At 43.1% G+C, this 16213-nt stretch overlaps 1 protein-coding gene across 1 annotated transcript in view; it reads right to left on the bottom strand.

The window, feature by feature from the left end:
* Nucleotides 1-2683, bottom strand: part of CTH (cystathionine gamma-lyase) — a 41985-nt gene extending 39302 nt beyond the window's left edge. The window contains exon 1 of the mRNA XM_082265280.1: nucleotides 2468-2683. Within this exon, the coding sequence (XP_082121406.1) occupies nucleotides 2468-2644 (177 nt within the window). The 5' untranslated portion in view covers nucleotides 2645-2683. The remainder of the gene's footprint in view (nucleotides 1-2467) is intronic.
* Nucleotides 2684-16213: the final 13530 nt, after the last annotated feature.

The following is a 16213-nucleotide window of genomic DNA, read 5'->3' on the forward strand; positions in this document are numbered from 1 at the left end:
TCCTCCCCTCCCATGGTCCCCGTCCTCCCCTCCCATGGTCCCCGTCCTCCCCTCCCATGGTCCCCGTCCTCCCCTCCCATGGTCCCCGTCCTCCCAACCTCCCATGGACCCCGTCCTCCCAACCTCCCATGGACCCCGTCCTCCCAACCTCCCATGGACCCCGTCCTCCCAACCTCCCATGGACCCCGTCCTCCCAACCTCCCATGGACCCCGTCCTCCCAACCTCCCATGGACCCCGTCCTCCCAACCTCCCATGGACCCCGTCCTCCCGTCCTCCTCTCCTCCCGTCCTCCTCTCCTCCCGTGGACCCGTCCTCCCATCCTCCTCCTATGGACCCGTCCTCCCATCCTCCTCCTATGGACCCGTCCTCCCATCCTCCTCCTATGGACCCGTCCTCCCATCCTCCTCCGATGGACCCGTCCTCCCATCCTCCTCCGATGGACCCGTCCTCCCATCCTCCTCCGATGGACCCGTCCTCCCATCCTCCTCCGATGGACCCGTCCTCCCATCCTCCTCCGATGGACCCGTCCTCCCATCCTCCTCCGATGGACCCGTCCTCCCATCCTCCTCCGATGGACCCGTCCTCCCATCCTCCTCCGATGGACCCGTCCTCCCATCCTCCTCCGATGGACCCGTCCTCCCATCCTCCTCCGATGGACCCGTCCTCCCATCCTCCTCCGATGGACCCGTCCTCCCATCCTCCTCCGATGGACCCGTCCTCCCATCCTCCTCCGATGGACCCGTCCTCCCATCCTCCTCCGATGGACCCGTCCTCCCATCCTCCTCCGATGGACCCGTCCTCCCATCCTCCTCCGATGGACCCGTCCTCCCATCCTCCTCCGATGGACCCGTCCTCCCATCCTCCTCCGATGGACCCGTCCTCCCATCCTCCTCCGATGGACCCGTCCTCCCATCCTCCTCCGATGGACCCGTCCTCCCATCCTCCTCCGATGGACCCGTCCTCCCATCCTCCTCTCCTCCTATGGACCCGTCCTCCCTCCTTAGCAGAAAATCCAAGTCCAGCTAAACCCCCGGCATGGTCAGTAGTGGCAATCGTCCCACTGAAAATACCCGATGGCGACTATTCTTCCATCACGCAAGGTCAGAAACCTCAGCAACATTTATTTCCAACTCAAACAAGACAGTGCTGGAAATATTTGGCAAGGGACAATTTCCACCTATGCACTTTTTTTCAGCACTCAGTCATTGTTTTAAATGGAACGAGTGAACATCTGTACCACGTGCATTGCTAGAAAAATGTCATTGTTTGATGCACTGACAGTGTTAAAGCACCTACTGATAATGACATGACAAGAAATCCAGAAAAAACACAGATTCATGCACATTACTAACGCATTGATGGGTGCCTAATTTGCCCGAATGAAGACGAACGCTGCTAATGCTTGTCAGGGTTTGTGGTCACTCAAAATAAAGGAGTGGGGTGGATAGTGGATAGCTTCCACATCCAATCAGATACAAGCACTGCTTGCGGGACGGGGATGAATTTTAGAATATAAAACTTGCAGCAGGAGATTCGTACATCTGCTGTGTAACGTGGATGGAGGAATCTATAGAGGGAAGGCTGGCTACAGACAGACCAAATTCTTTGCCCACAACACAGACAGTACTGACACGGGAATTCCTTCCGCTAGCGATAATCACATGTAAAAGCCAGCAGGCTAGTTGTACCCAAGTTAGATCAATCAATAAACTTGGATACATTCAGCCTGCCCATACATGGTTCCAATTCGGCCAGTTTCTGCAGAATCGGCTGAGCTTCAAAATTGTCTATGGCCGGTTTTAGTTCCCGCTTACCGGGATTGTACACCAGATCTCCTGCGTTTGTGTGCACTGACACCAATGATGGGGTGCTGTTCCCCCCCCTAAACTGACCAATGATGGGGCACCCGTTCCCTCCCCCTAAACTGACACCAATGATGGGGCACTGTTTCCCCCCCCCTAAACTGACACCAATGATGGGGCACTGTTTCCCCCCCCCTAAACTGACACCAATGATGGGGCACTGTTTCCCCCCCCCCCACTGACACCAATGATGGGGAGCTGATCCCCCCCACTGACACCAATGATGGCCACAGTCCATCTCCCCTAAACTTTGAAGGACAGTAAGCTGCCCCTTTGTATATAAAGTTTGGAGACGCCTGCACTAGAAGCGTCCCACAACCGCGCATCTCAGAAAAGGAACATGCACTTTTCTTTCATGCAACGCGCAGTAACCCCCCCCCCCCCCCCCCGTGACATGGGGCGCCATGAATAAGTTGACTGGCCCTTTAATTGTCAACTATCAGGAAGTCTGACGTCACAACGACACAGATTACACAGGTGTATGGCAGTGACTGACAGCTGGACACACAGGAGGTTCTGCAGCAGCTGCCTGACACACACACATATAATACAATTATACACATATATATTATATGACCCCCCCAGCACACAGCTGGCTGCTCACCGCGTGTTCCCCCGGGCTGTGCTGTTTGAAGGTGGTGGACAGGGAGATGGGGGGCACCAGAGCCAGAGAGTTCCATTGCTCCGGCTCCTGCCCGCTGTGAATGGCCTCGGTGGCGAAGTGGCGGAAAGGTTCCCGGTATCCCCCGCTCACACACTCCTTCCGTTCTCCGTTCTCCATGCTGCCGATGTGCGGAGAAGATGCAGCCGGTGTACACCTATATGAGCCAATCTCCGGCCAAGCCGGGCTGTGATTGGCTGGTGCTTGGAGGCGTTTTCCCTGCTGATGAAGGATAGGAGGAAATCAACTTAATCGCCCCGCCCCCGTGTATGAAAGGGAAATAATAAACTGCGGAGGGCGGGGCGGGAATGACACAATGTTACCGAATGATGCAATCATACATCATACAGCTATGCACAGCAATGAGAGAGCTTCGCCGAGTGGGGAGATAATACGAGGATACCAAATAATATAATCGCATAGGTTCTAATAATATAATATAATACTATGTGATTCAATAATATAATATAATACCATGTGATCCAATAATATAACATAATACCATGTGATCCAAAAATATAATATAATACCATGTGATCCAATAATATAACATAATACCATGTGATCCAATAATATAATATAATACTATGTGATCCAATAATATAATATAATATAATACTATGTGATCCAATAATATAATATAATACCATGTGATCCAATAATATAATATAATACCATGTGATCCAATAATATAACATAATACCATGTGATCCAAAAATATAATATAATACCATGTGATCCAATAATATAACATAATACCATGTGATCCAATAATATAATATAATACTATGTGATCCAATAATATAATATAATATAATACTATGTCCAATAATATAATATAATACCATGTGATCCAATAATATAATATAATACCATGTGATCCAATAATATAATATAATACCATGTGATCCAATAATATATTACTATATCATACAATAATATAATACCATATGATCCAATAATATATTATAATAAGGGGGGGGGGGAGAGGAGTACCGCGCTTTAAAGGTGCATCTGTGCTTTTGTAAATAAATATATAAAACCTAGAAATATTGTGCTGATATATATCGAGAGTGTCTTAATATTAATAAGTAAATCAATAAATATGTGCTTATTTATAAACAATTCATGTGTATAATGCCTTCCTTATAATAATGTGTAAAATCATAAACATATATATTCAATAAAACCACATCTTCTAAAATTCATACAAAAATTCATAGAGTAGGTGTTTTTAAGCTAATAATCTTTCAACTGTTCCTTTAAATCTGTTATATAAGTCCCTACGTGATTCAATCAAATTATAAATAGAAAGTGCTCAAGTGTCCCAAATCAGTGTTGATAGTGCTCAAAAGAACAATTTCTTCTAAATATGCATGCAGGTGCTATTCAGTGCTGTGACCACTAGGTGTCCTATGCGCTCACCTCCATTTCTTTAATTTTAGGCCTTATGTCTCAAATGTATGTTTCTTGCTCCTCTACGCCTCCAAGGTGATTTAGATCAGATTTAGATCAGATTTAGGTGATGTGACATCCTTGGAAGAAGCTGCATGAGGACGCAGCGTAACGCGTAGGATCAAGCACCAGAAGTGACGTAGCGGCATTCGGATCTGCATTTGGCATACGCTTTTAATCAAGAAATCTTTATGTAAGTGTATGATTTACTTATTAATATTAAGACACTCTCGATATATATCAGCACAATATTTCTAGGTTTTATATATTTATTTACAAAAGCACAGATGCACCTTTAAAGCGCGGTACTCCCCCCCCCCCCCCCCTTATTTAGTAGAATTGTGTGGTTCACAAAAATAGTACCTGCAGCATTAGAGGTCTGAACTATACCTGACAGCGTGAGAATTACACACATTTACAATATATTATAATACTATGTGATCCAATAATATAATACCATGTGATCCAATAATATAATATAATACCATGTGATCCAATAATAAAATATAATATAATACGATGTGATCCAATAATGTAATACAATAATATATTACTATATCATCTAATATAATACCATATGATACAATAATATAATACCATATGATATAATAATATAATACAAAAGGGTTTGATCCAATAATATAATACCATATGATACAACAATATAATAGTATGTGATCCTATAGTATAATACAATGTGATTCAATAATATAATATAATACGATGTGATTCAATAATATAATACCATACAATACAATAATATAATACGATGTGATCCAACAATGTAATACAATACCATGTGATACAATAATATATTACTATATCATCCAATAATATAATACCATATGATACAATAATATAACATAACATAATACCATCTAATTCAATAATATAATATAATACCATATGAACCAATAATATAATACCATATAATCCATGAATATAATATTATACAATGTGATCCAATAATTTAATACCATATGATACAATATTATATTATAATATAATATGATGTGATCCAATAATGTAATATGATGTAATCCTATAATACAATACCATATGATACAATAATATAATCTAATATAATATAATATAATACGATGTGATCCAATATTGTAATACCTTATGAAACAATAATATAATATGATGTGATCCAATAATTTAATACCATATGATAAAATAATATAATATAATACACAATGTGATCCAATATTTTAATACCGTAGGAAACTATAATATAATATGATTTGATCCAATAATATAATACCATATGATTCAATAATATAATACAATACAATGTGATCCAATAATATGATACCATATGAAACAATAATAGAATATAATATGATGTGATCCAATAATAAAATACCATATAATACAATAATATAATATGATGTGATCCAATAATAAAATACCATATAATACAATAATATAATATGATGTGATCCAATAATAAAATACCATATGATACAATAATATAATACCATATAATACGATCATATAATATGATGTGATCCAATAATATAATACCATATGATACAATAATGTTACCCAATTCCATATGTTACAATAACATAATACAATACCATGTGGTCCAATAATATAATACCATATGCTTAACCATGTTAAGCCTTGTACAATAATATAACAAAATTTGATACAATAATATATTTTTTTAGTCAGATTTTATTTTTGAAAAATGTTTTTTTCCTTTTACATAACAAACATATACAAATAAACCAAACAACCAAAAAAAAAAACCCACCAGAACAAGAAATTCCCTTTCTCCTCACCTCTCTCTTTTCCTTTCTCCTTTCCGTTCAGTTAAAGTGGTTGTAAAGTCACATGTATCAAATACTTTGATTCTCCCTGTTTTAGGTCCCTGTTCAGTACAGTGTGTGTGTTTTCCTAAAATTATAATGCTAAATACTTTCTTTGCAGAACCTGCTGTCCTGTCATGTGACCTCTCTTCTGCTTCCCTTCCCAAGTAAGTGAGTACAGGTGGGAGGGCCTGAGATTTCCCTCTGATGAATGCCAGGTAGCAGAGGGAGGTCACATGACTGCACAGCAGGGCTCCCAATGAAGGTATTTAGCATTATAATTTTAGGAAAACACACACTGTACTGAGCTTGTTTGGTTGTACTCCTGTGGAATACAGGAATACAGTTCATTCCGCACTCCTGTGACCCGTTTTTTAGCAGACAGCAGGCTGAAGCTTGCCCTCGGCTGACGTAACAGAGCTGGTCCAGGCTCAGGCATGATCGAGACAATAAAGTCAGGATCCCACATTCCTGGACTGGCACCTGGCTCAGCCTCTAATCAAGCCACTTAGAGCCTGAGCCAGCCCTCCACAGCCCAACGTTCCAGTAAATGCGGGGGGCAGAGCAGAGAGCTGGTGACTGATGGTTCTCAGTGTTCGAGACCAATGCTGCATCCACCTAGGTAAGTATGATTAAAAAAAATCCCCATACTCTTTTAAAGGCAAAGGAGCTTTTTTTTAAGGGTTACAACCACTTTAACCGCTTGCCGACCGCCGCAAGTACATTTACTGCGGCAGTCAGCCCCTCCTGGGCAAAGCGACGTAGTACTATGTCGCTCACCCAGGAGCCTGTGGGGGGCGAGCACTGCCGGAGGCGCGCTCCTGCCCCCGCTCGTTCACGGCCATCCCCGTGCGAGTGACCGGCGGCCAGCAGCCACTCACGATCTCCCACTGGAGAGGGAGAAAGGCAGGCAGCTGATGTAAACAAAGCCGCCTGTCATTCTCCCTGGTGTAACTGCAGAGACTATACGATCCTGCTATGTAGGATCGTATGTCTCTGTGGTTACATCAAAAGCCACGCCCCTTGACAGTTAGAATCACGCCCCTAGGGACACACTTAACCCCTTAAACACTAATAAAGTTAACCCCTTCCCTGCCAGTGTCATTTTTACAGTAACAGTGCATATGTATAGCACTGATTACTGTAGTAATGTCACTGGTCCCCCCAAAAGTGTCAGTTAGGGGTCCGATCTGTCCGCCGCAATGTCGCAGTCCTGCAAAATAAATCGCAGATCGCCGCCATTACTAGTTAAAAAAAACAATAAAAATGACATAAATCTTTCCCTTAGTTAGTAAACGCAATAACTTTTGCGCAAACCAATCAAAATACGCTTATTGCGATTTTTTTTTACCAAAAATATGTAGCAGAAAACAAATTGGCCTAAAATGTTAAAAAAGTTATATTTTTACATTTTTCTTTTGGGAATTTCATATAAAAAATGTGAAAAATATTGTTATTTTTTCAAAATTGACGCTCTTTTTTTGTTTATAGCGCAAAAAAAAAATCGCACAGGTTATCAAATACCACCAAAAGAAAGCCATGTTTGTGGGAAAAAAAGGACGTCAATTTCATTTGGGTACAGCGTCGCACGACCGCACAATTGTCTAAGTCACGCAGTGCCGAATCGCAAAATAGGCCCTGGTCTTTGAGCAGCCAAATCCTCCGAGGCTTAAGTGGTTAAGCTGATAAAACACATTTCATTATTATCAGGTATACCAAAAATTCAAAGAAATATTCCAGGTCAATCAATACACTGTATAAAAAAGTTAAATAAAACAGGCCAATCTGCTCTTCAAACAATACCTCTCTTTATTATGCGTTTAAGCTGGAGCATTTATCCATTTTTTCCCATATTTGTTCCCATTTTTTCCCATATTTGTTTCCCATATTTGTTTATCCATTTCCTGGATCCAGTCCCCCAAAGTAGGAGGGTTGGGCAAGACCCAACGAGAGGCTATCAACTTACAGGCCATAAAACGTGATCTCATAATGACCACTACTTGATTATGTTTCAGATTGTTGGGATTTATATACCCAAAAAAGCAAAGGGGTTTTTTGGTGTCTCACGCCAAGGTAGTGGGACTTTATGGGCAAGTAGTATCAAATCCAGATAAAATAAAAGTTGTATCTCAGTTTATTGTCAATCTTACAAAAAGAAAAAGAACATAAAATAAAGTAATATTGTTCTCAAAATATGTGAACATTAGTGTTGGGTATAGGCCCAATGTGATAAAGTAAGAAGAAAGGATTCTTAGTGAATCCGTGACATATGTGAAGAATTAGTGACAGTTATATGGGTCTTGTCTCTGCGTGTCCCGGATGGAGATCAGGAACAATTATTTCACAGAGGTTCATCCATAAAGAGAGGCTATCAACTTACAGGCCATAAAACGTGATCTCATAATGACCACTACTTGATTATGTTTCAGATTGTTGGGATTTATATACCCTGCATAGAACATAATCTGGAATTAACGCAGTGTTATAAACAGAGATGATCACATCTGTTACTTCCTGCCAATACCAGTGTGGACATTTCCATAACAAGTCAATAAAAGAGCCAGCAGAATGGACACATCTTGAACATTTAGGATTATCCTTCCTACCTATCCTATGCAGCAGTTCTGGGGTTCGAAAAGGACCTATGCAAGATGAAGAGTTGAGCGACTCTATGAGTTGGAGACCAACTGAACGTTCTTCACTGTTTGATCCCATGTGTCTCCTAAAGCCACTGCAACATCCAACTCCCATTTCTACCTACATGGCATAGGATATTTAAGAAGCAAATTTGACAGCAATCATGTGTAAACTTTAAAAATGAGGCTCTTTGTGTTATTAGCTTGGACTGCACTGTCCAAGATTGGAGTTACAAAAAAAAGAGGCGCTCGGGACCAAACCATGGAATTTCAGAGCATGTCTAAAGCCCCGTACACACGTGTCGAAAATCGGCAGGGAATTTTCGTCCAACGACCGATCTGCCGATTTTCGGCTTGTTAGTATGATGCTTCTGACAACCGACTCCAACTTTTCGGCCGAAAAAAATCTGGTGTGCAGGCTATAAAATTTTTGTCCGCCGTCAAAACACGTCCGATTTTCGTGCAGTCAGTACAGATTTCGACAGGGAAAAATCTAATGAGCAAGTCTGGGCATGCTCAGTGAAGAAAGAACACAAAGAAAGCAACCAACACATGACATCACTTCTGAAGTAGATTTTTGTCTGGCGAGAAAATTCGTGTGAAGTCTAGGCACATTCCAACCAACAAAACACAACTCTGGACAAAAGACGGACGACCGGTCGGCCGATAATCGTTGCGTGTGTACTAGGCTTTAGTTGTAGGTACTGGAAAAACCACCTCCGATCCAGACTGTAGTCCATACAGAGCTGCTGATAGGTTTTCAGCTCTTCTTCGGAAACTGCATTTAGAGTATCAATCCCAGCATGTTCCCACCAGGAAAAACCTTCCAGCCGGGACACTTCAGAGAGCGCTCTGTTCGACCATAATGGCGTAAATCTGGTATACCCTATAATACCTTTTAATGTTTAAATCCTTATTGATTGTTTGGATATTTTTGATCACAGACATTTTTTGTGCCTTCTCCCCTGAAGAAGAAACTACAGTTTTTGAAACATGTTGGGATTACTGTTTCCGAATCACCATCTACAGCAGGCATGTCCAACCTGCGGCCCGAGGGGAGGCACGGCCACCGCAGCTTCCAACTGTAGGCAGAGGCTGCCCCGTGGGGGGGGGGGGGGGCGAGCATGTGCAGTGTTTCTGATTCCTACCACCATGACCACTTCAAATCACTGAAGTGGTCATGGTGGTTAGAGTGTTCCTTTATTATCTATCAGAAGAAGTAAACCTCTGTATACTGATTCCATTTCATTTGAAGGGCACGGCGGCAGGGAAGGGCACGGCGGAATTTTATTACTTATATACGTTAACTACAGTATATATTTTATATGCGGCCCGAGAAAATTTCTCTACACTCATTGTGGCCCAGAGAAGCCAAAAGTTTGGACACTCATGATCTACAGGCTCCACACATGCCCTTTTGTTGGTTTGGTAACTGTATCATGGCACAGTTATTTGCACTAATCTGTCTGATGTACTAGTTTGTATGTATGATGTGTATGATATAAACTTTTTGAATTTTTACTCCAAAACCTTTTTTTTTTCACTGGGTGCATGCTGTAATAAACCCCAATTTGGGACCGATGTTTTCCTTTGCTATATATTTTTAGGGGGACAGCATGACACACAAATTATTTGTCACCCTACACACACTTCTCTCCTGTACCCTATAATACCTAACATTTTGTTAATGGATTGCCAGACCTTATAAATCAAATAGAATGTAGGATAAGTATGTTGATTAAAAGGTGGAGTAGATGAATCCAAGGCCAATAAAAGCCTGCTATTGTGAAATAGAGAACCAAGTATATTTTAAGAGGATAAATAAAAACCACCTTTTTACCAGCCGGCAAGATGTTGGATTTGGGCTGCCAGAAAATATAACCAGGGATATGGTGCCGAAAGCCCCCCTGATTATTTATATAATTGTTGACTTGTTGGTGTTTGGTGCAGCTTTTCAAAAGTCCCATGGTCAATTTCTTTGGTTGAGAGAGCTTGAGCGTTTATCAATTTCAACAGCATTTATTCATTTCAACAGCCAAAATAAATAAATAAATAAAAAAAAAATTAAAATGAATAATAAATGAAATAATAAAATAAATTAAAAATAATAAATATAATAAATTAAAATGAATTAAATAAATAAGCGGGCAAATGCCAAACATGCCTGAACACATCTAAACGCACATTAAGCGGGTTTGAAAAAATGCAGCTTAGGTGCGTTTTTAATGCTACTTTTCTCCTATAATGGATAAAGTGGAGAGGGATCAGAACAACTGTCAGGTTTTCATCGCTGTCTATATCCGTGTTAGGGATATTCACCATCGCTTTTTGTCATGTTTGCCATCAACATCGAAAGTGAAAGCAAAAGAAAATCCCAAATTATGGGTTGTCACCAAAACAGTAATAGAGGGGAAATCTTCTAATGGGCACACTAGTTCTGGTGAAAACTAGGGCATTCCCTAAATTTGGCCATATTTCCTCTCACTTCCTGTTTTGGCTATGAGACAGGAAGTGATGGAAAATTTTCCCAGTGGGACACAGAATGGGGTGAAGAAAAAACTGACAGGCGTTAAAACACTCTCTTACTCTATTCAATACTAAAAAAATAGGTTTTGCCTTTAATTCTATTTCAAGTAGTGGATGTGTCTAGATTATTTTGCGAGAATAAGAATATTGTTTAGTATCACTTTAATAACTACCAATGTTTTAATCTAAGATCATAACTGCCCAAATAAAGTCAGCCTCGGTTGTGTTCTGCTATGATCTGCATTCCTACAATCACTGTAATTTATAGGAAATCAGATTCCTCAGGCACCATATTGTCAGTAAGTATAAATAAAACTCATGTGGCCTTAACCCACTGAACACTGTGGGAATATAGGATACGGATATCAAATCACCGATTCGTCCAATCAGGACGGGGTACTTCCACAACTAGGGCTCAAATGAAGAGGAAAAGTAGGGAGGGGGGACACCTGGGGAAACCCTAGGGTCACCCTGGTCAAATAGGTGTAAGGGAGAACCAACAACGGTATCAGATGCAAAAATTAACTTTATTAACAATAAAAAATCCAATCACATATCAAAAATAGAAATACAGAACCCCCAGACATCTAATTATAAAAACCACACGTCCTGACGAAGCATACATGACGTATGCGAAATGTGTTGACGTAAACTGCACAGAGGGCTTCGCGTTCAACATGCATTCCACCAGCTAGTTCCACTACACGCAAAAGCGTATCTGAAAGGAGCGAATGCAGATACGCAACCATGATAAACTGCTTTAACTCAATTACGCCTGACTTTGCACATCATTCATCCACTATCTGAACGGAATCTGGACTTCCAGGAAGAAAATGGAAATTGATCACACTGGGTGACCAGGAGTGATGAGAGCCTCCGGGCTCCCCTGCTTACTCCCTATCTTTAAACACCACCATTCTCTGACAACTCATTGAGTGGACTGAGTTCCCACAGTGGCACAAATGTCTGTATACCAATCCAGTTTCCCCATGAGCTTGGACTCGGGGGAAAACAAAAAGGGGGTGTCCCAGGGGAATTTTGATTGGATAGAACTGTAGTTAGTATAGTAAGTGAAAAAGTACAGAAGTAGATAAAAAGTAGTATTTATTAATACATTTTAAAAAAATGCACAGAAAGATGTACAAAATATCATAGAATACATATAAAAAAACACAATACAATGGGAAACTGTGTTCAATTCAAAGGAATGCGAACCCGTGTATGAATGTGGTCACTAGCTCTTCATGCGATGAAAATGTCCAACATGTTTTGGAATCGAACAAATGATTCCTTCTTTAGGGAATTAAGAATTGAACATGTGTATTACAATGTATCACAGATCAAGATGTGTATTACTACACGCCAGATAGCCACTGAAAAAGGCGTCCAAGGGGCTTTTTTGTGGGCCTGGTTTCAAACCGGTTTATCAGAGTATTTTTTGGAAAAACCAAACCCCCATAGGAGTACAGCTGGCTGGGGGAAGAAAAGGAAAATATGGGAGACACCAGGGCCCTTATGCGCCAACATTCACCTCCAGATAATGGCACCCCGATAACGCTCACAAGGAACACAGCAAACACAAGGGATCAGTACCCAGTAGGAGTATTCGGTTTGTATGGTGACAGCAAGGAAGGGAAAGCCTCTCAGTGGTAAGTAGTGCCTGTACACTGGAAGGCATTTCTTGAGTCGCTCAGGCGGACTGTTATTCTGATTTACCAGCAGTGTGGGAACCAGTATCAGAACAATTGTTATAGCTGATTACTTCCAAAGGAGATTACCAGTTTGCACTTTAATGTACTTGGGACTGGCCAGATGCTGAATGCTCAATCTTGACCCTTTATTACCGGAAATTTTTCTTTATGAACTTTCCATTGCAATTGAGGAACCAGGTTTGAATCTTAGGGAAAACGCTAACATGGAATCCTTCACATGATCCTCTATTCAGAACATCATGAGTGTATTAGGTTCTATGCATTTAGGAGTGTGTGGAGCCCGTTTGAAGTGACAACGTTTCCTGTTTGCTTTTTATTATTAGGTGTCTGGGGGGGTTCTATTTTTAATATGTGATTGGATTTTTTATACTTAACCACTTAAGCCCCAGAAGATTTTACCCCCATCCTGACCAGGGCCTATTTTGCGATTCGGCACTGCGTGACTTTAACGGACAATTGCGCAGTCGTGCGACGCTGTACCTAAACGAATTTGACGTCCTTTTTTTCCCACAAACAGAGCTTTCTTTTGGTGTTATTTGATCACCTGTGCGATTTTTTGATCATGCGCTATAAACAAAAAAAGAGCGACAATTTTGGAAAAAAATAACAATATTTTTCACATTTTTTATATGAAATTCCCCCAAAAAAATGTAAAAATCTAAATTTTTTAACATTTTAGGCCAATTTGTTTTATGCTACATATGTTTGATAAAAAAAATAGCAAAAAGCGTATTTTGATTGGTTTGCGCAAAAGTTATTGCGTTTACTAACTAAGGGAAAGATTTTTGTCATTTTTGTTGTTTTTTTTTATAACGAGTAATGGCGGCGATCTGCGATTTTTTTTTGTGGGACTGAGACATTGCGGCGGACAGATCGGACCCTTGACTGACATTTTTGGGGTTACCAGTGACATTACTACAGTAATCAGTGCTATACATATGCACTGTTACTGTAAAAATGACACTGGCAGTGAAGGGGTTAACTTTTTTGAGAGGGAGGGGTTATGTGTGTCCCTAGGGGCGTGCTTCTAACTGTGATTGGCTGTGGCTTGATGTATAAGAACAGTGATCAACGGTCCTACATAGTAGAACCGTATGATCACCATTCTAACACAGGGGAGAATGACAGGCGACTTTGTTTACAATAGCCGCCTGCCTTTCTCCCGGTGTAACGGACGATCGCAAGTGACCGGCGGACATCAGGTCCGCCAGGCACACGCGCGGGGGGTCCGTGACTCCGCGGGAGCGCGCCTCCGGGGACGCGCGCTCGCTCCATAGACCCTCACAGGCTAGCGACGTAATACTATGTCGCTTTGCCTGTGAGAGGCTGACCGCTGCAGTGAATAGTCGTGCGGCGGTCGGCAAGCGGTTAATAAACTGAATTTTTGCATCTGATACCATTATTGGTTCTCCCTTACACCTATTTGACCAGGGTGACCCTAGGATTTCCCCAGGTGTCCCCCTCCCTTCCTTTCCCCTTCAGTTTTGCATATTGTCAGGGTCCAACCAGCTGCCTGAAAGACAGCTGGCTTCAGCTCTCAGTGAGAGCCTGAGCCAGCTGATCCCGCCCCCTTCCCAGCCCAGCGCTCAAATGAACGATGAAGGAGCAGAGAAGAGAGTGGTGACCGACAGTCACCGCTGTCTGCTGAGAGCTGACTGAGGACTGAGCCATCAGCAGTCATGTGATTGCTTAGTTCCTGGGCTTCAAGTCAGCAGGGGGCAGCTGCAGCATCAATCATGAGGTTAAGTATCTTTTTTTTTTTTTTTATAACAACCCCAAACTTCTCTAAGCTGGCCATCGTAGCGTGGGTTGTCAGCGCCCGGGGCAATGCAAGTAATTTGCGCCCCCTACACAAACCTACTAGACCACTACACAGGCCACTACACTGGCACCTACACTGACCTAGCTGACCACTACAGAGACCTACCTTATTCCTACACTGACCTACCTGACCACTACACGGAGCTGCCTAATTACTATACTGACCCCTACACTGAACACTACACTGACCTACCTGACACCTTCACTGAACCCCCTACACTGACACCCCCCCTACACTGACACCTTCACTGGCCCCACCCCCCCTACACTGACCACTACACTCACCCCCCCTACACTGACTCCTTCACTGACCCTCCCTACACTGACCCCCCATACACTAACACCTACACTGACCCCCCCCCCATACACTGACACCTACACTGACCCCCCCCCATACATTGACCCCTTCACTGACACCTACACTGATCCCACACACTGACACCTTCACTGACCACCCTACACTGACCCCCCCATACACTGACACCTATACTGACCCCCCTCTACATTGACCCCCTCATACACTGACAACCCCCTACACTGACACATACACTTACCCCCCTACACTTACCCCCCTACACTGACCCCCCCATACACTGAGCCCCCATACATTGACCCCTGCACTGACACCTACACTGACCCCTTTACACTGACCCCCCCCCTATACTGACACTGACACTGACCCCCCCACACTGACCTCCCCACATTCTCACACTGACCTCCCCTACACTGACCCCCCCGTACACTGACACCTACACTGACCCTCCTACACTGACACCTGCACTGACCCCCCTACACTAGCCCCCCTACACTGACACATACACTGACCCCTACACTAACCCCCCCCTACATTTCCACATACACTGACCCCCCCCCATACACTGAACCCCCCATACACTGATCCCTACACTAACACCTATACTGACAGCTACCAGCTACACTGACACCACCATGTACTGACAGCTACACTGACCCCCCCCTACATTCCCACATACACTGACCCCTCCTATACTGACCCCTACACTGACACCTACACTGGCCCCTCTACACTGACACCTACAATGACCCACCTTCACTATCCCCTCTACACTGACACATACACTGACCGCCCCCCATACACTGACCCCCCCCTACATTTCCACATACACTGACCCCTACATTAACACCTATTCTGACACCCCCAACACTGTCCCCCATACACTGACAGCCATACTGACCCCCTACACTGACCCCCCTACATTTCCACATACACTGACCACCCCTAAACTGACCCCTATACTGACACCCCTACACTGATATCCCCCCTACACTGACCCCCCATACACTGAGACCTATACTGACCCCCCCATACCCTGACACCTATACTGACCCCCCCCTACACTGCCCCCCCCCATACACTGACACCTATACTGAGACCTATACTGACCCCCCTACACTGACCCCCTCCCCCCATACACTGACACCCCCCATACACTGACACCTACACTGACATCCCCCCCTACACTGACACCCCCCCTACACTGACCCCCCCATACACTGACACCTACACTGAGACCTATACTGACCCCCCATACACTGACACCTATACTGACCCCCCCTACACTGACACCCCCTACACTGACACCCCCTACACTGACCCACCTCACCGCCTCCCATGTCCACTTCCCTGGGCCCCAAGGGGCAGGCAGCACATTACTTACCTTGTTTTGTGTCCAAACACTG

Source organism: Pelophylax lessonae (assembly GCF_965119305.1).
Source record: "Pelophylax lessonae genome assembly, chromosome: 8".
Lineage (NCBI taxonomy): Eukaryota > Metazoa > Chordata > Amphibia > Anura > Ranidae > Pelophylax > Pelophylax lessonae.